Source organism: Platalea leucorodia (assembly GCF_965183815.1).
Source record: "Platalea leucorodia genome assembly, chromosome: 4".
NCBI classification, from domain to species: domain Eukaryota; kingdom Metazoa; phylum Chordata; class Aves; order Pelecaniformes; family Threskiornithidae; genus Platalea; species Platalea leucorodia.
Window position 1 is genome coordinate 26,107,607 of NC_138826.1, and position 26,314 is coordinate 26,133,920.

At 36.6% G+C, this 26,314-nt stretch overlaps 1 protein-coding gene across 1 annotated transcript in view; it reads left to right on the forward strand.

Moving 5' to 3' along the window:
• Positions 1-26,314, forward strand: part of LRMDA (leucine rich melanocyte differentiation associated) — a 689,441-nt gene that overhangs the window by 399,756 nt on the left and 263,371 nt on the right. Inside the window, 1 exon segment of the mRNA XM_082311396.1 lies at positions 2,436-2,562. Coding sequence (XP_082167522.1) covers positions 2,436-2,562 — 127 coding nt within the window.

The window sequence follows — 26,314 nt, forward strand, 5'->3', positions numbered from 1 at the left end:
CAGCCATTTAGTAAAAAAGGTATCATATTATTTTCATATAATACAGATTAATTTTATCCCACATTTAGTCAAAGGAATATGAATAAATAGGACTGTATTTTGAATCACCTTTTAAAAGACTTAATCATTGATATACCTTTGTTCTACTGGTGGGATAACCTTTATGGTACTTACTTTTTAATATTTGCTCTCCTTAAGGAGTGCAAGTTTAAAAAAAAAAAAAATCAACGCCAAACGTGTGTAGTTTACTGTTTGGTTTATGTGGGTAGGGTTTTTGGTTTTGTTTTTGGAATTGGCAAGTACTGGTGCTAATTCTGTTTTTTGAAGTGCAGTCAGGATGGCTTAAAAATACAAAAATACATTTGTATCAAGGAATGCTATTATAATTTTAAGCTCTTTTGAAATGATTGAGAGACTGACATTAGGGCTGTGATCCAAAGTCAGCATAGATGACAGTGCTGTCTTAGTCTGTTGTCATTTTTGTTGCAGCCTGCTTTTCAATAGCATATTTCATTCCATCATTAAACATTTGCTGATTTTCTAATACTGATGTTTTCTTCACCTGAATATTCATCTTTTCTCACCCTACACTTAGTGGGTGTCTTTACTCATTTTTAGCTTCACTCTTCTTCACTCTTGACATATTGTTTCCTTCTGTACATGTCTTCATTTGAAAGAATCTGTTGTCATCAGAGTTTTTCTGCCAGTAACGCAAGATGGATAGCTTCTCTTCCACTGAAAGATAAGGGCCAGCAAAATGCCAGGGAGGACTGGAAGGGCAGCCAGGAAAGCTGGGAGGAGTCTGAGAATGTGTCAGTCTGCTAGATCTGTAGCTGTTATTTAATAAATGGTCTTAGGACATGTTCTGTTTTGTAAAGTGACTTTTTTCTTCTTCTAATATCATTGAAAATCACAGATTGAGGATTCACATTTAAATTGTCTGAGCATTTTAGTATTAGCATGTTCAGCTGATTTGTTAACGATTTATGAAGCTGTTGCCTCAGAGGAAAGGTGTACTTCACGGAAATGTTTCTTTGCAGCATTAAATTTTGCCTGGTTGTAGAACGGGAGTCTTGTAGTCTTTTTCACATGTTTATCTGGTCTTCAGAACAGTATTATGAGATAACTCTAAATCTTACCTTTTAAAACACATTTTTTGCGTGTTGTTCTTTTTCAAAATGTTATGTTACGTAGAGTTTTCTACTACTTCAATTTCTTCCTCCCAGTGTCAGAAGGGATTGGTATGATTAGGAGGCTCTCTGACTGGAGTTTTATGCAAAGCAGATAGTCATGAGGAACATTATCAATCACCTTTCTACCCCCTGCCAGGAAAAGTCTGGCACTTCCCTTGCTTTGCAATGTCTGCTTCACATTTGGTTGACTAAATGTAAATAGCACGTACTTGAGGTGGTGAGATATTTTGATTTGCCATGGTTGTGTGCCTTACTTTGTTTCTGATCTGCCATGTTCTGTTCCTCTGCAAGCAAGGAGCCAATGGTATTTTTTTTGAGGCTAAAAAGCTGCTCTACTTTGAGTAAAAAGGATAAATAGAATACAGTACTAATGGATCGTAACAAGAACTTTGAATTCTTAAAATATTTTTCATAAAAGTAGTCTCTTCCTGTGTGCTTGTGCATTTAATCCTGAGCTGGGATCCATATACCATAAGGACACCTTGTCTCTCTGGCAGGACCAAACTGGAATTCTCCTTCCAAATGATGCCTGTGTCAAAATATAGTCCTGGAAAGCAGAGACTAGGAAAAACTCTTCATGCTTTCTCTTGGCAAATTCTTTTTCTTTAATGTTAAGAGTTTTGAACACTGACATACACTCCTTTCAAGACAAAGGATGGTGTTTTAGGATGCATGGTAGAAAACAAATTACACTCCTCCCTAACTTGCTGTTCACATGTCTCTAATGTTGCTGATTACTGTGTTTTTAGGAAAATATAATAAAAATCTGAAGAGGTGTTGGCAAATGAATGTTTTCTGAGAATTCTTTCAGAGAAGATAGATGACAGTTTCCCATGTTCTCGGATTGGTTTTCCCCTGCAACGTAGGATGGAATCTTTGGAATCACTCAAAAGTCCTTTTTCCAAACTGGCAATTCAAAACAATTTCCAATTTATTCTATTTCTGTGTGTACCATATACCACACTAATACCTATAAAGAACACACATGCCCATGGTGATAATTTTCTTATCTGTTTGATCCACCCAGTATTAAATTGTTAAATTATTAAATTAAAGTTTCATTTGAGAGATTAAAGTAAGTATAATAACTTATTATATAAACTATGTTGCATGAAAAATGTGATTAGAGAGAGGAAACAAAGGCTGTTGATGTTTATTGCTGTTATTTTTTAGTCATTTAGTCTGTGAGTATGTCTTTGTTTATTATTGGATTTTAACTATGTACATTTTGCTATCTGTCAGGTATTTTGTCCTGCACAAATTGACAAACCTGAAATTTCTTGATACTCGGAAAGTAACCAGGAGGGAGAGAGAGGAAGCCTTGGTAAGAGGTGCCTTCATGAAAGTGGTTAAGCCCAAGGATGCTAAGGTAGGAGAGTAAATGGAAGAAGTAACAACAATGTGAGTCATTAACACTGTTTTAAAATTACTGCAAGAGCTTGGCTGTGTCTTTTGCTAAAGCAACAGACAAAACCTTTCAAATGAAAGGACTGCTAAATGTGGTCAGGTGAGGGACAAAAGCCTTAGTAATTTTTCTGTGGTTTAATATCAAACTTTACATCTGGTTAATGGACTGTGGTTATGTTATCAAATTTCTGGTTTTCAACCTCTTGTTTCATGTAACAAACTAACTAATATGTGTCACTGAGCTTAAAAGAATATTTTTACCCTGTCTAAAGATATGTAACAAATGTGTGATATGCTTTTGTGAAAGAATGCAGTTTTTCTGACAAGTTGTCCCCTGCCTTGTATGTTAAACACAAATATCTATTGCAGAGCTCACACCTATGGTGTTTATTGGCTTTTAGTGGACTAGCTGATTCTAATTTCGTATGATGTTACTTAATGTGGTAGCCTGCTAATAGCCATTGACAACATCAGAGAGACAGTTTCAGTAATCTGAGCTTTTGATACCACTTGCATCAACTCTGGGCATATTGCATACTGCTGGTGCAAACAGAATGTGAATGTGAATTCTCCACTTGACCTTCTTTTTCCATTGTTGATCAATCCACAATAACAGCAATCTGAGCTTCAGTGTGTTTTAGTGCTGCAGATCTTTTTTACTCCACTCAAGTTTTCAGTGTGCTTGCTTTCTGTTTGCTGTTTTGTTCTCTAAAATATACCATCAATAATTTATTGCATATTTCCAATAATGCTGAATAATAATGTAGCAGTTATGGAAATGCACTGTTTGGTAGCATAACAGTGTTGCTAGATAAATGCATTATCACAAGTACAATTGCAGTGCATAACAAATTAATTCAGACTGATTCATTTATAACTACTAAAATGTTAACAGTTCTGATACAAGCATAGCTTTGATATATTGTTTACCACTGCCTTTAGTTATTTCAGCTTCATATATGTAGTAAATGAAATAATTTATTTCTAAGCTGTTGTGGATATCTTATTCACAGCAAACTGTCTTTACTGAATCTGGCCAAATGCAACAGCTGAAATGTGTTAGAAATAGCATACGTATTTTGTCATCTTTTATAATTCTTCTTATTTATTCAGATTTTGGATCTGGTGAAGTGTTTTTTTTAAATTTAATTAGCAATTAGATTTTTTCATTTAAGAGACTGCTCTTTGAATTTTAACCAACTTAATAGTGTAAGAGAAGAAAAAAAGTGTCTGTTTCTTAAATTTGAAGTTCCTTTTCTGGATGAAACCTCTTTATAAGTCAATAGCTAAGGGTAAATTACTTCACAAATGTAGGGATAACATCTTTATCTTTTATATCCGTAATTGAACCTTTTGTATAGTTTTGAATTATTTACCCACTAAATCTTATGATAAAACATACATTTATTTCAGCAAATTTGCAGAAGGCTCAAATTTACTGTTGTTATTGCCATACTAAAGGTGTTTTTTTCTTCTTTATAAATGGTTTGGTACAAAGTGCTGATGGTAAAATCATTGTAAGTGCTTTTCATGGCATGAATTAATGCTTCTTAAGGTGCTACAAAATTACTCTCATCATACAATACTATATATATTACAGAAGTGGCTAATTCAAAATAAATATTAAATTGGATGCAGAACAGATATTATAACCCTCTTAAAATTGTTTTGAATTTCTGCTTGTTTCCTAGGATATTCATGCTTATAGTACACATGTGTGCAAACTCTTTTTATGTCTGAGAACACTCATAATAGTCCTTTCTGCATATGTTTTCAGATGCAGATATGTACGTATATAGCTATTTGCAGCTATACTCAAAGACCATAACAAGCAGCATTCCTCTATATATCACAAAGATGATGTGCACGATAACTGTACGTTCAAATTCTATCATATGTTATATATTGAATACATAATGCTTTTTTATTCTTCAGTGTTCAGGTTTCCTGAGTCTTGCACTCTCTGTTCATCAGTTCCCCTCTCATATACTTGTTGAGATTTTTGACCAGCTTCAACCAAACTTAACAGACAGCTAGTGGTAATATATCCTAAGCTTTCTGAAACTAGTTAGAGGAGAATACATCTTGATCCAAACTAAGAGGAAGACTACAGCACATCTGGTATTGGTCATCAGAAAAACTTCTTAAGAAGTTGACCTAGTGATATAAGACCCTGCTGATAGTGAACTTCCTAAGAATTTTTTTTCCTTCCCTCTAAGGTAGTAGCCACTGTGTCAGCCAATGCTTGCCAGGAATGAAGTTGGAGTGATTAGTATTTATCTTGGTGGTTGCCACATGGAAATGTTGTTCTTCCAGGTGTAGTAATAACGGTGACCCTATCAGACTTGCTTTTTCAGGAGAAAAACAAACAAACAAACAAACAAACAAACAAACAAACCCAAAATCCTAAGTTAGGTGCGTTTTTTTTTTTCCCCATTATGATATGTTGTCTACTTTGACTTTAGTAAGGCCTTTGACACTGTCTCCCACAGCATTCTCCTGGAGAAGCTGGCTGCTCATGGCTTGGATGGGTGCACTCTGCGCTGGGTTAAAAACTGTCTGGATGGCTGAGCCCAGAGAGTGGGGGTAAATGGAGTCAAATCCAGCTCGCGGCCGGTCACGAGTTGTGTTCCCCAGGGCTCAGTGTTGGGGCCGGTCCTGTTCAACATCTTCACTGATGATCTGGATGAGGGGATTGAGTGCACCCTCAGTAAGTTTGCAGATGACACCAAGTTGGGTGGAAGTGTCGATCTGCTGGAGGGTAGGAAGGCCCTGCAGAGGGACCTGGACAAGCTGGATTGATGGGCCAAGGCCAGCTGTATGAGATTCAACAAGGCTGAGTGCCGGGTCCTGCACTTGGGTCACAACAACCCCATGCAACACTACAGGCTTGGGCAAGAGTGGCTGGAGAGCTGCCTGGCAGAAAAGGACCTGGGGGTGTTGGTTGACAGCTGCCTGAACATGAGCCAGCAGTGTGCTCAGGTGGCCAAGAGGGCCAATGGCATCCTGGCCTGTATCAGGAATAGTGTGGCCAGCAGGACCAGGGAGGTGATAGTGCCCCTGTACTCGGCACTGGTGAGGCCGCACCTCGAGTACTGTGTTCAGTTTTGGGCCCCTCACTTCAAGAAGGACGTTGAGGTGCTGGAGCGTGTCCAGAGGAGGGCAACAAAGCTGGTGAAGGGTCTAGAGCACAAGTCTTATGAGGAGCGGCTGAGGGAGCTGGGGTTGTTTAGCCTGGAGAAGAGGAGGCTGAGGGGAGACCTTATCACTCTCTACAACTACCTGAAAGGAGGTTGTAGTGAGGTGGGGGTCAGACTCTTCTCCCTAGTAACAAGCGATAGGACGAGAGGAAATGGCCTCAAGTTGCACCAGGGGAGGTTTAGGTTGGATATTAGGAGAAACTTCTTCACCGAAAGGGTAGTCAGGCACTGGAACAGGCTGCCCAGGGAAGTGGTTGAGTCTCCATCCCTGGAGGTATTTAAAAGACGGGTAGATGTGGTGCTCGAGGACATGGTTTAGTGGTGGACTTGGCAGTGCTAGGTTAATGGTTGGACTCGATGATCTTAAGGGTCTTTTCCAACCTTAACGATTCTATGATTCTATGATAAGCAGGAGATGGTACAGCTTATTCAGCATAAAAAGCAGACTGATGATCTAAAGAGGCTGTGATGTGGGGAGTTGTTTTCATTTTAGTCTTGACATGAAATATTTGGGAGAGCAAAATACCCCACCAAGAAAAAATACACAAAATGAGAATAAAAGCAAGAAATTTCCATCTGACTAGCTTGTGTTTACTCAAATGCTAAAGTATCTAGCAATCACCAGTCATCACTAAGTCATAAATATTTTACTTTGTATAAATTTTTTTACTTTCATTTTTCCCTCTTTTTTCTTTTCTTTTTTTTTTTTTTTTTTTTTTTAAACAGAACACTGCACTTGTGCTTTGCTTCATTTCATCCTTTGTTTAAAATGCATCTGTTTGTGATGTGACTGTCTTATGGAAAGATGCAGTCATTTATTAGAAAACAGTTTAATGTTACAATGCAGTGTTCCATCTCGCTATGTAAGTGAGCTAAACTTCATTATTCTGTGATGTTTATGTTTTCTTTTGTCAAAATATTGAACATTGTATCATGCCTGATTTTAATAAAGATTGGGTAAGCCTGGCTGGATAAGAGGCATTGAGCCAGACGAGGAAGCCTTGTTTAATGACCAGACCATGACCTCATTTCACTGGCATAAGTGTAGATCAAAGTGGAAGATGCCTGTCCAGTGTGAAGTGTGTTTCTGGGCATGACAGCACTTCACATCAGAAAGACAGCTCAAGAATACGACAGTCAAAATTGCTTAATTATGTCCCAGCTTTGTAATTATTCATCCCTGCTTCTACAAAGAGTACAGTTGTCATTTCTTGACATAATTATTTAAAACTGTACCTTCCTTTAGTTTATAGGTGTATGAATTGTGCTTCCAGCTGTTTCGTCTTTAAAACTTAGAGATGCAAAACAGAATGTGATTTGAGAATACATTTCAAGACTCTATATTTTTACATTGCATATAATATAAATAAACAAAATGAAATTATGATGTATCAAAGCACACCATAATTTCGTATTTTAAAGGTCTATATTCATGATCATTTAATCTAGATGATAAAATGTGGATATATCTATTGTATCTAAAGTGTGTTGCTATGAATAGAAACACACTGTCGTAGGTCTCTTTAAATATAAATTTAATTGCTTAATACTGGGTCAATGCACCTGCTTTTATAAAATAAATATATTTCTTGGTATTTTGCAACCCGTCTGCCCAACAATTATTTTTTAGCTTACTGTATTTTTATAGCTTACTGCATTTTTAAGGTTAACATTTTTAGCATTTTTATTTATAGTGACAAAAGCAAGCAGTGTGCATTTGGTCACATGTAACAGTCTTGCAGTTTATAAGACCAAATCATCAGCGGGTATGCGTGGGTATACTTCCAAGTAACCGACTTGTTATGTGGAGTTATTCTGCTTTCTTGCAACTATACCGAGAGCATCTTGTCCACTGGGTATAAAGGAAACTCTGTACAACAAAAGATGGCAGTATAGGTGTTTTGAATTCCCCCTCCCCCCTGCATTGTTTTCATCACAAGTTATAATTATAAAACCTGACATAGTATTTGTTCTCTAAGGAACTAGGATGGGGACACTTAAGCAGAAAGGCAAGTCCAATATTTGCGTTTCATGTAATGAGTCTATGTGATTCTTGCTCACACCGTTACTTGGAGGGTAGAGGGAGATTATTTTATTATGATAGGAAAAATAAATATTTAGGCAATACAGTTTAAGAAATAAGGTGAGCTAAAATCTACAGTGTTGTTTTCAGATCATTGTCAGTATTCTTGTGTTTAAGCTGGTAGGAAAAGCTCATTATCAAAGTGACCAATGCTGATATATGCTTTTTTCAAATTCTGTTAAAATCAGATGAGGCATAAGGAGTGATTTTAGTAATTTTTGTCCTTAATTATTTAAGAAAAATCATATTTTTCTTAAATAGATATATCTTACCTGCTTCCAAGAATTTAGGCAAGGCATATAATAGCTTGCTGGCTATTATTAAGCTGACGGAGCTAAATTCAGTCATTTTAAAATTTTCATTTTTAAATCCTATTATCTCAAATGAATGCCATGATCCAAAACTAATGTAAGCAAACATACCTATATAAAAATTTTATTAAATAATTGTGTGTGAGTGATGTTTGCATTTTTTTTCTAAACTTGTAGATTTTACTTATTTTCTAAAAGTGGGGCATGGCATCTTGAACTAAGCCTTTCTTTCGTCTGCAGGGGAATAGGTATGATGATTAATGTGGTAGAATAAGAAATAAGAAAAGTGTTGTGAAGTTCCAACATTAAGAAGTCATCCAGGTGCTGGAGAACTGAGAGATGACCTTAGGTTTTTTTCTTTCTGTTTTCCGATTCCTTATGGTATACCGATCCACATTTTCAATTTTAAATTTAATTTGGAAGTTTAGATTCTTGTATATTTGTATTATCCAATTAGGTGAAAAGAGGACCAGAAGAAACTTTTGGATATGATCCAATCCTTGAAAAATCAAATAGTATTTTCTGCCTCTCTGTCTCTTAGAGTATCTCTATGTCCCCTTGATAGTCACATTGCAATAATAGCTGTCTGTTTGGTATGTGTATGTGTACATGAACTGACCACGAAGCACAGTGAATCCAGAAATGGAATTTGAGCTGTGATATTCATAAATTCAAGAATACTTTCTTCAGAAGACTTTAAAAAGGTCACTAAAGCTGTCCTCAATTTTTGTAGCAACAAAAAATCAATTCCCAATATATGGATATGTCTTGATTCAATGTTGAGAAATAAAATCTGCTGTCCCATCTCATGGTGCTTGTAGGGTAAAGCAGTGACGTGAGATTTTAAGAAATGGGAAATCTAATTACTGTAGCTGTGCAAGTGATAGGGGGCTTAAGGGTGTGACTGAAAAGTTATATACTAGACTAATAAGCAGAAAGCTGGTAATTCATCAAATGGCTAAGGAAATTCTATAGAAGACACCTGTGAGACACTGTGGAGAATGATATGTGGACCTGTGAACATACAGTTACAGTATATAAGGATGCAGGTCAACAAGCAGTGCTACTGTAGTTTGGATCTTGCCTAATATATAGTCTTTGGATGAAGTAATTCAGTAATTAGCAATATGTGTATTCTTTTACATTTCCTTTGATTATATATCAAATTAAATGTGCATATGAAGGAGAGCCATAGACTCCATTCTTCGGTTCAAGTTATTGTGCAATAGATTCCATTGGTTTTGCATATGATCAATAGCAGACCAGTATTGCACTTGCTACATAGCATGTTGTCCTTGTGAAGAAACCTAAAAATAAATTTGATCTGGCTGTGAATTTGTGCATCATGTGAGGAAGTTCTAGCTCCTGGAAAAGGTGGAATTAATAACAGGATCTAGAGCAGTCTACTGAGGCCAGTCAGTAGAGTTGCCTTCAAAGTGCCTGCAAGGGCAGGTGGGTTAAAGCAAACTGAAAGGCAGGCTTGGGAAAAAGCAGGCAACAGAGGGAAGAGAAGGGTCAGTATCCGAAGAGGAAGCAAAGACAGTTACGATAGTAAAGTTGAAGATGGGAATCTGAGCTGCAAAGAGCTTGGAAAGTAAGAAGCTTGCGTGCAATACTTGAATCTGCAAGCTAAGGCATTTAAAGAGAGTTGATTAGTTTTTTGCTGTATTTTGTGTCTTCACTTATGACAGGTCATATGATTAGATAGGAAGAACCTCAGTAAATGAGAGAAAAGCAATGAGTTTAAATAGTGGGGACTAAGCTGCAAACATGCAGCTGCTGAAATAGCAAAGGAATCTCTTCTCTTTGCTTAGCCTGCTGTAATTCCAGCTGTCAAGAACGAAGAATAGACATGTGTGGGTCATATGTGTGTTAGGGTAGGGGGAAAGACTCTTCTCATTGTTTGTTCTTGTGGTGATAATTCTTGAAAAACTGATACATATTTAGTTCTTTGGGAAGGTATTATGTGGACTACATTTCGGTATCTAATTGCTATTGAAGATACAGAATACAAAAGGTGATGTCTCTTTCCTAAAATTATTCCTTTAAAAAAAAGTATAAGATTGTCATGAAGCCAGTGTCCTTTTAGCCATTAATGATCCCAATGCACTTTTCACATAGGAAGGGGTGTTACTCCTGGAGCCCTGGCCTGATTCCAATTCAGGTAATTACATTCTGCCTCCATGGATTTCTCTGCAGTCTCAATTTACTAAGGCATTCTTCTCCACCTTCTGCCCTAAACTGTTATGTAGTGTTGCAGTGTGCTAGTTAACCAGCTGCTACTTTGCACCTGAAAGGTGTCTGTCTTTCAGTAGTAGTGAGCAAATTGATCCCTTTGTAAGACTTATTTAATATTTGTAAAGCACTTGGATGTTCTCTGATGAATGGTAGTAGGCACTGTATATCATTAACACATCCATTTAATTGAAGAAGCTAGCATGACAACTTGTTTATTACTGCTGGGGATTTTTTTGTTGTTAATTTTTTTTTCTATTTGTGTGTTCAGAACTATGGAAACTTCAGTTACTAGATGCTGTAATCATATGGTCTGGCTTTTGTCCTGTGATCAGCCTATTCAGTCTACTTAACAAAATGCCATTCAGCAGAATATAATACTGTGATATCAGACAGTAGGGCAAGAATCATGATTGGTTTAAATTCCCAATGGATCAATATGGCTAGAATTTTATCCTCTACGTTTTGTTTATTTTTCTTTTGGAAATGGAAACACTGCTGTTGTACAAGCAGAGCTCACTGCACTCTTCTGTAGCTCCTCTTTTCAGAAAAACTAATGCAATGGATCTCATAATCAGATGACACCACTGTTAGGCATAGGAGTTGTTCATATGTTGCATTTTGTCAAAGAAAAAAAATGCGTTTAATATGGCATTGGGAAAACTCTGGGCCAGCTTATGTCTATTCTTTTGTTCTTATAGGTGATTCTTTTTAATTCCTTGACTTTGTGGCACTATGTGTCTCAGGTGCTCTCAATCACGTTGATGAGTCATTCCCATTGAAACAGTAGTAGTTTCAAGTGTGATGGTTAGAATATATGTTAATTCCTAGCCATGAAACAAAAGTCCAATTATAAAATATTCTTTTTTTTTTTTTTTTTTATTTTCCTGAAAGCTGCTTCTCACAGCCAGATTTCTGAGAGAGAAAAGCAGTGGCAAACTACCACTACCAAAGAGTGTACTTGTAATTTTGTAAATGTGAAGCAGCTGGTTCAAAAGTTGGAAAGAACTGTCATGGCTGAGTTTATATTTATTGCTTGTTTTGGCTAGAATTGGATGTCATATAGTTCTCACAGCAAGCTCTGGAGTGTATATGTATCCTGTGTTAAGACCTGGCTTCACTGTTTCACTGACCCATTAAAAGGTCACTAGCTGTTAGAGATAAACGTGGTCACAAGGGCCACTGCAAATGAAGACAAAAATGATTTGTTGTTGTGATCTTCTCAGTAGCATATCTTGCAGTAAGGGACAACATGCTATCAAGATCACGACGTAAAGAGAGTTGTATTTTACATTAACTTAATCAAGTTCATCGGCATCCTTCCTGACAGAGGTCATACTGCATGGTTTCTAGAAAGGTGATTCTCACATACAAAGCAACATTGTGTGAACTTTTAAATAATTTTTTTATGTCATGCTCACAATTATGACTTGTTCTGTCACACCAGCTTATGTGGCCACATAATTTTAGGTTGCTGATATTTTGAGAAGCTTTGAAAAGCTAAAGGTTCATAGAGTTTAAGATAATAATTATAGAATCATAGAATGGTTTGGCTTGCAAGGGACCTTAAAGATCATCTGGTTCCATCCCTCCTGCCATGGGCAGGGGCACCTTCCCCTAGACCAGGTTGCTCAAAGCCCCATCCAACCTGGCCTTGAACACTTCCTGGGGGGGGCATCCACAGCTTCTCTGGGCAACCTGTTCCAGTGCCTCACCACCCTCATAGTGAAGCATTTCTTCCTTAGATCTAGTCTAAATCTACCCTCTTTTAGTTTAAAGCCATTATCCCTTGTCCTATCACTGTGTGCCCTTCTAAAAAGTCCATCTCCAGCTTTCCTGTAGGCCCCCTTCAGGTATTGGAAGGCTGCTAGAAGGTCTCCCCGGATCCTTCTCTTCTCCAGGCTGAACAAACCCAACTCTCTCAGCCTGTCCTCATAGGAGAGGTGCTCCAGCCCACTGATCATCTTCATGGCACTCCTCTGGACTTGCTCCAACAGGTCCATGTCATTCTTATGTTGGAGGCCCCAGAGCTGAACGTAGTACACCAGGTGGGGGTCTCCCAAGAGCAGAGTAGAGGGGGAGAATCACCTCTCTTGAGCTGCTGGTCACGCTTCTTTTGATGCAGCCCTGGATACAGTTCGCTTTCTGGGCTGCAAGCCGCACATTGCTGGGTCATGTTGAGTTTCTCATCAATCAACACTGCCAAGTTCTTCTCCTCAGAGCTGCTCTCAATCCATTCTCTGCCCGGCCTGTATTTGTGCTTGGGATTGCCCTGAGATAATAAGATTTGTTTAACTAGACATCCATGTTCAATTTAACATCCATGAAATTAATAATTCCAAGTCACATTATATAGATTATTTTAGTTGTTGTCATGGCATCTCTGCGTACTCTTCTGTTTTTCAGTAGTCTCTTCTCTTGTTGGTAAATCCTAGGATCTAAATTACTGAAAGCTTCCCCCAGTGTTTACAGGATAGTTTTTCTGTATTTCATGGTACTTTTCTATTTCTCTGCTGTAAATTTCCTCTTTGATTCCTCTTGCCTTCTTCCCCTCTCCTTGATTCTTAGGGATTATGGAGGCTGAACAGAAAGTATTTATTTGGAGCATTTTACCAGATCTTTTTGATTCAAATGACTGCATTCTTTTTTTCTTCTTTTCTGCCTTGAATTACTACTTTCCTTCATTAACGTAAATCTTTCAAGAGACTTTCTCTCATGATGTGGTTGACAGCTTTGTGGTAGTGAAGTTTCTATATCCAGACCAAAGTAGTAAATAAACAAATAAGAAACAGAGTGCCTTCAACATGTCATTCTCTGCAAATTGTTATTCCCCTAGTATTCTTTGGTTTTGCTTGCCATTAGCAAAATGGTTTTGGCTGCACAATGACATTTTTAATGATGTCTGTGATAACGCTGTAGTCCCTGATTCTACAAAAGTGGATTTTATCTTCCATGTGTTTCCTTTTGACATCAGTGGGATTGTGGTCAAAAAAGAACAGTCTACAGCGATCTGCAGGTTACAAGTTCAGGTGTGAAGACCTAAATTATATTGAGGGATAAAGAACCATGTCTTTGTCATATAAAATGTGGTGCAAGCACATCATATAGCATCTTGTTGTGAAATGAATGCTAGATTGTTTTTAGTGTTGCCATAGTCAAATTAGATGGATGGAATGAGAGGACAGGAACAAAAGGGCAGGTAAGATGAATGCACCTGGTATTGGCTAATATTTCTAATCACTTTGAAAACAATGCAAGCGCCTAAAAATAGCAGTCTACTGCCATTTCAGATACCCTGAAGTATACAGCAGGTCTCTGTAGGGATGGCAGATAAGTGTCTATGGGAGATGCAAGCTTTTCTGGAGCCACCACGGGAGGCCGGGCCCAGATACTGTAGGGTGGCTAAAACGGCAGTAGAAGCTTATGTTTAAGCAACTGAATCCTGCCTTTCTTGTTGTGCTAAAAGAGAGACCGTGTGCTGCAAAATATTGACAGGTCAAGAACACCACAGCATTACACTAATAATCCTCCCCCTCACTAATGTCAGATAGAGTGTGGTCCAGGAGGCACATAGGGCTGGTAGTGATGAGGTCATCTCCTAAAAGCTCAAGCATATCGGTCATTCTCTCTTCATTAATGACTAAGAACATGACCAATTTGTAGCTGGTTTATGAGTTATTTCAGGAAAAAAGAATTAATAATTTGTTTTCAGAGAAGGATTAATATTCCTCCCCTTGTCTCCACCCTTACCAGAAAATGTATAGGCCAAAGGGGTATTTTGCAAGAGATCCAGAACTTTTTTCCTAATGAGTTTCTATATCTTCTCCCTTTGTCAAAGAAAAAGGATGCAATACAGTTTTATCTGCTCCCTTAAGATCATATTGAACTTACAGATTCTGGTTCTAGTTTCTGAATGTTAGTTGAAGCTGATGTTAACCTCATTGTATTAAAATACAGGGAGAATAATCTTATTGAATTCTGTGCCTGGTTGCAGAACACAGTGCTAATTACAGCTTGTCCTAATCAGGCTGGCCATTGAAAATCTTACCCAGTTTTGAACAAAGCAACAGATTTTCAATTGACATCAGGGACAGCGGAATAGTCTTTATGGTCAGTTTGCACACCTGGAATCTTTATTGATCTAAGTGAAAGGCATACACAAACTTATCCTGATCCAAGCACCCTTTAAAACTCTTAAGAAATCTTCCACCAAAATCACATTATGATTTCTCTGAACTTTGAATTGTCATTTTTTTCTTTTTTTTCCTTTTTAAAATTTTTGCTGTCCACTTTACAGACCAATGTTCTAACTTTCTTGAAAACGTTGACTGAAGAGGATTTTGCCCATCTTGCAGACAATGGAGCTGACATAAAACATTTAAGATTTGGTGACTTTGGTTACGCATCCTTGTTTCAGGGGAAAATGAGGGGTTCATTGTGTGGATAAAAAGCTCAAAAACATTTGTGACTGGGGACTGGTGTTCTGTTTGAACGAATTAGTAAGATTATAAAACTTTTGCAGTAAATTGTCCTAATTTATCTTTGTTATTCACAGCATCCAAGGACAAATTGTTTATAGGAAAACATACAAATTGTAATGAACTCTGCCATTAGGAACTTCTCTGATAGATAATTTCAATCATGTTTCAAAAAATGGCATTGCTTTGAATCCTGTTCTGTGAATGATTTGTTTTGGAGCTGGGGTTTCTTGTGACTTTAGCAGGCAGGGAATCCATCCTTAAGTTACGTGCATTTAATTTTTAAGTTTATTTAAGGTATGCTTCCGTTCTAATGTATCAAATATCATTATATCAAGGTGCCTAGTAATGCATGTGCGTTGTCCCAAAGATGATTCATTTGTCTTTCAACCATGGAGGGGCTTGAAAACCTTAGGCATCCTTTCTTGTAAAAGAACCTGTGGGATATTTGCTTAATGATTAAATTACAGTTGCCTTTGTGTTTCTAATTTATGAGCTTGAAGCAGAAGGAGATGAAATTTTCTGTTACGTCAATACAGCAAACTATCCTACATATCTTACTCTGGCAAGTTTCATTAGGAAATGTATCATCTGGCTTAAAATAAGAAGCAAATTCAGGATTGAGAAATTAAGACTTTCTTTTTTTTTCTTCCCACATTGTAAGACTAAATATACAACTTTGTTCACATAACGGTTACAAACAGTTCACTGTGTAGGCCAAATGCTCTCTAATGCAGTAAAATTAAGAAATAATATGCTTTGAAAGTGATTTATGAGTGTGGTTAAACTGCCAGATTTACAAAGAAATAGTTCAGATCTTGGGAAGCCTCAGGAGTCACGTCAAAAATGAATTTGACCATGATTTAAACTGCTACTTTTCTTACATGACATTTAATATGTGTACTTTGGAGGCCCATATGTCTTTAATAAAATAGCATTAAGTTTTAAATATGATATGAATGCAGTCAGTTTCTAAATTCATAACCTTTTCCACAACTCCAAAATGCTAACCAATAAGGGAGTCATACATGCAATAAAACATAAACCTTAGAAAATAGTTTTTTATTAGAATGGTTAGACAGTTGGCAGCTGTGTTGTAATGTAATAAATACATGCAGCCAATGTGGGTTTATTAGTCTTTGTTTACACTGTAAGCAACTGGGACCAGACAACTAATTATAACTGAGGACCAAAGGTCATGAAAAGTATATTTTGTCCAGTGAACGTGTACTTGCTAGGTGAACCTTATAATGCTAAGAAAAGTAATTTATTAAATAAGAAACACTATGGTACGCTTCCCAGTTGAATTTGTCTGAGAATATAATGTTTATCAGAGTCATATACTTTAAGACTGTTCTGAAGTACTAAGTATTTCAAAAATTATGAAAAGACATATACAGTTTACAAAGGATTTCAGTGTTTAGCAAATGGTGGCCAAAAGAGTTTAGTGTTTCATGAAAACAGAAATATGTGAGTCTGGTCTATGCTGAAGTTTATACTCAATAACAAAAGAATGTTAGCATATTTTGATGGGTATTTCTTTTCAATGTGAGGTATTTTATTAATTTTGTTAAAAAAGTGTATTTTAAGATTACTTTCTGAAACAGAAGCTAGCCCACAGCAAAACCAGCTTTCTAGATAGCTTGAGCTTTTATTGAGAACAACAGATTCTGGTTTGCTTGCTGAGTTACCCATTTATTCAACATGCATAGAACAGTACTGCAACCCTGATCACATATTCTAGGTAGTCTGACATTCTAATGAAAGCTATTGAAATGGTGTGGGAGTCAAGAGAAGACAGATTTTCTGTTTACTCTTAGGAGTGTGTGGGGGTGGGAGATAAAAACTTGATTGATTGCGGTATACTTTTTCCTCCAAAATGCTTTCAGTGATTTGATTTCTGGTTAGTGTGGTTCTAGAAAAATGGCAAAAAGTAAATTAAAAAAGTCTGCTTTGAGATGTATTACAAAGCATATATTCAAATGCTAATCTGTAGTCCTCCAGAATTATGGGTCCCCTAGAGCATCCAGAAAATTATTAACAGCATGTAATCCAGCTCAGTGTGAATGCATCTTTACTCTGTTAGCCAAATCTTTACATAATACAAGTCATTCTACCTATAAAAGCACAAATATGTTATTGTTCTCAACAGGCAATTTAATGCAGCTATAGGGAGGAGAATAAGAGAAAAGAAGATTACAAGCTAGCTGATCATGCTTTTATTTCTCTTAAATCTCTCAGCGTTTCTCTGTGGTTGTACTTGTTTAAAGATTGTACACAACTGTGCTATCTATATGATTTGGAAAGCAAATCAGCCGAAATATGAAGTTTCAATGGGTGTAGTTTTTAGGGGATTTGATACATTTATCACAAATATACATTTTACCCCAGAAGCAGTGCTGAACCTGTAATTTTTTTTGCTTATAATTCTTTTCAAGCCTTAAGTTTTGCTGTAGAAAGCTCATTTATATTTGCCATGAAGTTGTGCAGCTTCAGCTGCAGAAGAGCTATTAAAGTTAATTATTTTCTGGAGGGTTTTATCAAAAGGACTATTAGTGTGAATACATACAGAAAGTATGTGAATGAGGAAGAAAAACATTTTATTGAAATAATACACAGCTATCTCCAGTCATGCTGTGGAGTCAGGATCTTGCTTCAATGGTATTATGCGAATGTGACTGAGTTTAACTGGTAATTCTTGTAAGCAAGGAGGTGGATCCACTCTAGCATAAGTGTGTGGATTGTGGTTGTCTTTTATTATTGCATTCTGCTCTTTTTTTCCCTGCTATTATTTTGCCACCAGACTGCGGCTTGTGACTCTCACTGTAGTTTTTCATCTATATGAAAATAATAGTTTTGCTCTTTGTATTGCATTTGTTATTTTCAACTAAGCATGTGTCGTTATGGTGTATGAGGACTACCTAATCACCAATAATTGGAAATCTATGTAAAACATTTAGATATGAGTAAGCACTCAGATGATGATGATGATTATTATTATTATTATTTCCAACAGAAAACGTAAAATAAATGTTTGTGTTAAAGTGAAAGGTGGAGGTACTAACACCAGAGAAGTAGTCTCTCTAGGAAAAAGAATGGAGTGGTAGAGGCAATACACTTTCCTGTTCTACCTGTTCTCGTCAAGCCCATCAAGCACGAACTGGGAAGAAACTGTACATAGTTCTATGGAAAAATAGCATTCCTGAGTTTGAAACAGGATGTCACTTGCATGTTTTGCAGTTAGCTACAGGTCAAGTCCCTTGGACTGTTGAACATACAGCATAAAATATTTGTGCTGCTGGGTCTTAGAGCTATTCTTGGAGAACTTGCTCACTTTGCATGTATTTTGGCAGGAGTTTTGTGCTTTGTTTCATATTGCATATTGTTCCAGAGAGGTCTAACAGGCCACAGTATTAATCCATTGCCCCAGGTCTGCTCGAATTTATAACTATGTTGCTTTTCTATAACGTCCCCCAGCTTTTTCCCTTCCTCTTATGTGATGATTTTTCATATCTTTATGATCTGAATAAGACTCTACAGTGCTATTTACTTGTAAATAATGAGACAAAGATGATGTGTGCAATTTTGAAAGATGGAATGCGGGACTAGGCAAAAGAACTGTATGTGTGGCACAAAATTCTTCTTTCATATGAAGAAAACCTTTGAATCTACTTTTACTCCTGTTGAGTAGACTCTGAAGTAGTCTGCTGTGTCAATGTGAGCAAAAGAAACAAACGTAGATCTGTGCCATGTCAAATGATCTTTTCAAAGCAGAACTCATTAAAATGTCCGCACATGTGATTCTAGTTTCAAAACAACCAAACAATCATTCTCTAAATATAAAGAAATATTGCATTGGCAAGATTTTCAGCAGGAGCTATACAGGTAATTTGCTGATAGGAGTACTTTGCATTTTATTGTTAATCTCTGACAGTAGATAATTCTTACAAATTGGGAAAATAATTCAGATTGTGAAGAGAAAAGTATCTTTAAATTGAGTTCATGTACTAGGCCAGAATGTAACATGGCTTCTCAGTACAGGACACACCTAACTTTCTGGGAAGCATTGCTGCAAGGCCCTTGACGATTGCAAAGTAAGGAAAGAAAAAGAACAGAATGGATTTTATTTTCCTCATTTATTTTTGAACATGAAACTGGAGATGTTATTTTTCATAGCAACTTCTTCATTTCAAGGCAACAGCAACATAGCTTTTGGGTCTTTTTCTCCCCTATATGTTTACCAGTTACTCTGGAGAGAACTTCTGAAGAACTGTTGTTTATGTGAAGTGCTCTTTTTCTCCACCCTCTCCTCCACCTCCCCCCAAGTAGAAATGAATAGATATGTTGTTGGTAGAGAACTTACTCAGTTTGTCCTCTTGAGGTCAAATTTTGGCAAGTGGGAAGTCTATTTTTTTATTTGATAAACCCCTAGTGGAATATGGTTTGGCTTGTAAAAACTGCTGTACACAGAGCCAGTGGTTGTCTTGTCCTTTACAGCCTGGTCTTCTACCTTCTGCCCAGAATGCAGGGGAAACCAATGATCACTGGCTGAGGCAGTGTCATAGTAGGACTACTGAAAATTTATGGAGCTCTAATTAAACCTAAAATGCACTAATTCAAGCCCTATAAATCTTGTGTAATACCGGTACAGTGAAGTTAACATGAGGGCTGGTGTGTCCTGGGAGAACAAGGCACATGCCTAATATTCTTTGCAGTTTTACAGCTGGGAAGCAATTATATTACAATCTAAACTGTCCAGTGATCCCAAAGAAGATTCATGGAAATTAATTTCAAGTTTATTTTCAGTCAGGAGATGTTGAAATGTTCTATGTAGATAGACCAGCTATTGCAAATTTGAAAGATCGGGTATCTTTTATTGGCTTATATGTGGAGAAAACATTCAACTGAAGATTTTGCCTATACTATAGTTACCTGAAGATGAGAGTAGTTGCTTCCAATCCCTGTATTGATAATAATTATGAAAACACTGTACTATCAGGGTTGTGTTTAGCTGGATACATGATATATCTGTCCTGTGTGGCAGAAAATATTATTCTTTCCTGTGCCCTCTTAAAGAAATAGATTAATCAAATACTAATATGCCATGTAAATTGAAAATGGTAGCTACTTGATCTCAAGATGGAGAAGAGCTTAAATTGCTGGTGTATCATTTTCTCACCTATAATATTGGTGTGGTGGAGTAGTTTTAGTTGGTAGAAGCTTACTGTAGTGGGAATAAAATAAATCATTTACTTATCCTGTGGCTGAACTTCTGGGTCTAGGCTGAAGGGCTGCCCCTTTGTATCTGTCATAAAATCCTGCCTGCAGTGCAGTGGCTAGAAACAATTTGCATTATCAGTGGAGACAGAATGTCATGCTTTCTCTTCTGCACTATTCAAAGAAATACTTACTTTTCTGATGTAATTTGTATTGGAGAAGGCTTTTTTTTTTTTTTTTTTAAAGGGAGAATGGACTGCAGGTTTGGCTTTCAATTAGGCTTTCAGTGCTGGTTCTTCTGTACTCAGAAACAAATCAGGAAAACAGCATAATCACTTTTTCCTTTGTTAGGGCATGGAAAAACCTGTCTATCAAGAAAAGCAGATAGGCCAGATAAGAAGAAAAATCTTATAAGGCATCCTGCGAGTGTAAGATATCACTATTGGAAGGCTGGTAGCGTGGCCCTGATGTGAATCTTGTGTGCAGATTTAGACATATGTTTGTGTCCTATTACCAGCCCTCCAGGATTTAAGAGGGTTTTTTTAAGGGCTAAGAGCTGCATTGTCTTTACAAAATCTCTTCTTTCTCCAGGTTCTGTATATGTTGAGAAGTCTTTTAAAGCCCTGTGTCAGATCTGCTCTTCATGTGAAGTCTTTATAAATATTTATATAACCCTACTGAGGAAGAGTCAATCCATTAGAATGCTTTAGGCTAAGATTAGCACTCGTGAAGCCTGTTTAGCCAGATAGGAGTTTGCTTTATTTAATAACATTAAAGAGATAGTAAAAGAAAGCTTCTTTATCAGATAGTGGTAAGATCCATGAAACAGGTTTATTAATGGCTAACTATCAAATTATACTTGCCTCAGAATTCATAGAAGTAGCAGAGTAATTGCTTATTTGATTTGAGGCAGATTAGCATGTTTGTTAATGTCGAAGCTGCTTCCCATGTGTGCAGGCCCTTGATGAGGTCATCAGCAGCCAGCCGTGCTTTCTTGACTCCCACACCTAATGGAGCAACGCTGGTCTGAGATTGTATGTCAGCTAATGCTGATTTTTTTTCTTTCTTCTCAAATACATATTATTCTTGATTTTATGGTGTTCATGCAGAAGTATCTTGTGATTCATAGTTGACTCATGCAGATATCTATAAATCAATGAATATTTGCCACAGACAACTTGCACACAGTAAAAGTGGAGTGAACCAGCATCAAGGTAGTGATATTGGGAACTGCTGATCTGCTACTGGTTCAACTGTATGCACATAAGGGACATCAGCCATTGCATGTGTGGATGTCTCTTTATAGTAACCATCCAACCACAGACCTCTGAAAGAACCATGTCCTTTAATGTTATATATATTTATTATCCCTGAGTCTCTGGTATGTTTTCAGAATCTTACAGTATTCTCTTGGCAGTAATATAAATGAGTGGGGTGTAGCTCCTGAAAACATTATATTGTCATATTTTAAGTGTACCCTTGAGTTGAGGATTATACAGTCCAGAAAACCATTCTTGCTATTCCTTTGTTCCCTTTTCCTGCCCTGTATCTAGAACATGTTGGTCCCAAATTCGTTCTATGTCACTCAGAGAAAGAGGATTTGAGAGACAATTGTTACAATGTGAATCTTCATTCCTTCTAATTACTGTCTCTGAAATAACAATTGATGAATGCAGTTCCTCAGTTCAGAGCCACTCCCACCACACACATTGTTTTTTTTCTTTTCTTTGGAACAAAGATATTCAGATCTCCCTTTTCTATCTTTCTCTACCTGTCCTTGCTTCCCAAAGTAGGGCAGATTGACTCTCATATACCCAGATGGTAGGCTTTGGAATGATCTTAAAGATGATGTCAGAAGGGCACCACCAAGTTACTTTTCTAGAGTGAGAAAATGCAGTAATACGGAAACATTTATTTTCTTTGCAGTCACAACAGTTCGGGTCAGTTTGCCTTCTGCTGTGCCTCCCCTTTGCCACCCCCTCAAGAAGAAATGTAAGCTGTATTAGAAAAGCTTATATTTTCAAGTAGAACTTTTTCCCCGTTTAATGTGCTTGTTGCAGCCCTAAGAATATAAATGCTGTAGACTGTTTTAATTTCATACATTTGACTTTTTTTTTAATGAACCTCCTGCAGACAATTCTGGAACCGCTAACTACAAGTTTTATAATTGACTACTCTGTTGGTTCCTTTTGAGTTTTCTTCTGTTAACTGGGCTTTTTTTCATTTGTATTTGATTCTCTAACTAACATAATTACAAGAAGTAAGTCTCAAGTAGCAAGTGTAGGATTTTAACTTTTGATTTGTTTACCTTAATTTAATTTTCTGAACACTTCTGAAGTTAGTTCAGTACAATAATACCTCCATGTTCTTCCAAGTGAAAAAAGTTATTTTTATTTCTCTCATTCTCTTTCTTTCTTAACCGACTCTAAAATGTAGTAATTTAATTTGTGAAGAGGAGATCTGCTGTTTTTTGTCACCTTAGATCTGCACTTTGGTAGGTAATGAGTAGACTAGACTAGAACTGCAGAAGTTGCTCTTGAGAAGTGAAAACAGGTTGTAGCTGTGGAGAGGTGGTAGCTGGGAAAATCTGAACAGTTTGTTGTTTAAAATAACATGCCTATAAGTTGCTTTGAGCAGCAATGATCGAAAAAAGTTTAAAAAAATCCAAGAAAAATATAAAAAAAGACAAGACTGAGTGTTAACTGGATGGGATGAAGCTAGAAGTGTAAGGCAGCTTATATTTATTTGTCTTGTAGGATCAGAAAAGTATGTCATCTTGAGTGAAGTTAAGAAAATTTTAGATAATGCAGATGTTTCCATTATAGAGAAGTTGCACAGAAGGAAAGCAGTCTCTGAAACCTCCTTAACACAAATCAATTAAAGCATTATGTTTACTGACCACTTCAACTGTTGAAATACACCAAGTTAACACACATTTATGAAAGTTAGCGACTTTTGTTAATTGTAATTCAATAGATACCAGTTTGTTAACAAATTCTGTGTTTTGAAGAACTACGTCCCCAGGTCCAGGTAGCTGGTGATTGTAACTCTTTATGCCTGTTTTAAAGTACTTCCGGGTGAATTGAATCCTGTCTAGTATTGAAACCTCTTTAAGTTCTATTTAAAATGTAGCATTTCTGTGTAAGCCTTGTTCATCAAAAGTGAACATATTTTTACTAGAAAGTGTGTGAGTGTTGTGTTTTATCACTGCATTTGTCTGACTAATATTAAGAAAGATTGCCCTTTAAGTTTTACATATCGCCTCAAAGATAACAAGAGGTCACACAGCAAGCCCCGCATCCACAGATTAGTTGCATTTGAAAAGCTGAGTCATGTTTTTCATATAAATCATGTGGAATGGCCCATTATGAACACCTTGTAAAACTCAAAAGGCTTTATGATTGTTAATAGCTTCTGCAGTAGTGATTTACTGGCTAATTTGAGACAAAATATGTTGCAGCATGGGCTAAGAGAATGTGTTATCCTATCTGCATAAATAATAGCATGTTATTGGTTGTGCACTTCGTAAGCAAGTAGAATGTCTATTACCTTATATCTTCCAAGTAGATTTGACATTTCAACTTTTACTTATGACTTAAATCAACCTGGTTAGTGACAAACTGTAAAGTTGAATCATGCATTAATTTTTTTCCCTGCATGTTATCCATCACTGTACTAACCTGTGAACTAAATGTAAGTTGTAACAGTGATAATCACTCTGTAACTGCAATTTATTCAATTGAAGACCATCTTATTAGTGTAAAAATAGTTTGAAGCGACATTTTTATAATGACTGTGATAAAACTTTGATGTATCCTAAATGTGTGCAATGTAAGACATTTATAATGGCCCCAAGTGTAATATTAACACAGCCTTTTAATGCATGTAAAAAGAGATCAGTTAGTTTTGATTATATTACCCAATATAGGTTAGATTCTCTTTTGGAGTTAAAGCATTGATTGCTGGTTCTAAATGTCAAAATTAGTAGAATTTCAAGACAGTTAAATGAATTCACATCTTTTGAGATGTGCTGGACAGGTAGCATTGCAAAGAGGAGTTAGATATTCAGTTCATACACGTGATGGCCAATGTCACTTTATCCCCGCTCTGTACACATGGGCTCTGCTAGGGTACTGTGTCCTGTATTGACAAAAACCTCGAGAGTTGTAACTGCCATGTCAGCTCAATTCTCATCTTCTCTGTTGGAAGTGTTAAAAACATAACGTTCAAGCAATGAACAGAGGTGAATACTGTCAATAATACAGATGTTGGTCTCTGAAGAATGTTGTAATGGGATCTTGCCCACTACAGATCTGGTGATAGATTCCAAATGATAGATCAAGAGGTAAAACGATGAATATCCCATCATCCTGTGTGGATTCTTGAATATAATGGGATTTTCCACTTTTTTTTTTTTAATTTGTTATTTAAAAATATTTACGTTATGCCTTTGTAAATACAAGCAAGAATTGAAATTCTCAGAACAGCTGAAGTGAGCAATAATGATTGGCTTTTGTAGAAAACTTCTCCAAAAAATATGAAGTGATGGGAAAGAATATTATCAAACACTTCAAGTTCAAAGATTGTCTGATAACTGCGTGCCTCTATATCTGCTGAAGATTTTGCAAAATTCCACAGAATCTCTTCTGGAGATTCAAAGTTTCTTTATATTCTTCAGACTTTAAGACTAAAAGCCCCTCCTGCCCTTCATTAAAAGCAAAGAGATGCCTTAATGTACACTTACATTACTAACACATGATTTTTCACTTGGAATGACATTATTACATTAATGTTTCTTTTTAATCCTTCAAGTGTATCACTTTTCCTAAACATTTCTTCAGTGACCTTCTTATCTCCCACGAATTCACCTTTTGTCAGAGAATTTCCTTCATTTTTCTTTTTTCTACCTATGATTAAGTTTCATTAGAGTAACCAAGCACAAAATTCCTTGTATTTCCAGGAAATCCATCTGTATTTGATAAGGCAGTAATTGCAGGTAATTTTTATTTCTGTGTAAGGTGACGAAATAATTAATCGTATTAACTGTTTAAAGTATTGTTGTTAGATTTTGGATTCTGTATCCTTTAGATAAATGAACTTGCCTTTAGAGTGGTTGCATAACAATTTCTCTGAATAAGAATGACTTTGTGGTGGTCTGTAAGATAGTTGTGTTGGGGGGGGAGGGGAAGGGACAAAAAGATTCTACTGAAAATAGTGGTTATTTAAATGTGTAGTGCATCAAGACATCCCCGAAAGCCTGTTTGATTTAAAGACTGAAGTTTCAAGAAATCACCTAATTGCCAGATGACTCTGTTGTAGGAGTATATTTCTCAGTGATTTTTCCCTCATAGTAAAATTTGTAATAGAATAGCTGCATCAGTCATTCAAACAATTGTATGACTGAATCCTTTCAGAGTTGATAGTGGTTATGGATGAGGTTTGCTAAATGTCAAAAGAAGCTAGTATTTTGGCATTATATAAGGCACATTTTTATTTGTATTGACATTTTAGGCATAAAATTCTTCAGTTTATTTACATTTCGTGAGAAATATTTTAAACATTAATTTCATTTAACAATATTAAAACTATGTTACAGACTGTTGAATAATTGTTTAGGTACCTCTATGCTTTGTTTGCTATGCAAGCCTCATAGTCTCTTTGTGAAGTAGGTAAGAGATCTGGATATAATACTGTTGAGCTGAAGAGCTATTGTTCATCAGAGGACTCATTCTAGGATGATTATAGTAGAAAATCATTTCCCATAAACCTTGCTGTAAATCATTTGAGTAAAGCCCACTACGCTTATTATAGGCGGCCTGTCTTATCTGGTGATGGTCTCAGTAAGCTGTGATGGGTCACTGGCAACATGTGGAGATTCAATGGGAGTCAACTTCCAGAGTTAAGATTCTGCTTTCATATTCTTGGATATGCGAGTAGTCTGAATTCCATCTCAGGAAAGAAATAATTAAGTTTACTTTCCAATTAAGATCAGACTGCAGAGTAGCAATTGGCTTCAGAAAAAGCCTACCATTATTCAGACTAGAAATTACTCTCGGTGGCCAGGTCTTGGCAGATAGTTGGACATCACTATTTTTGGAGGGACCTGCTGCCCCCACCTAGTACAGAATGGAAAGTTTCATAGCTAGTTTAATAAATTTGTAGTTAGGCTTGTCAAGATTTCTGTTATGTC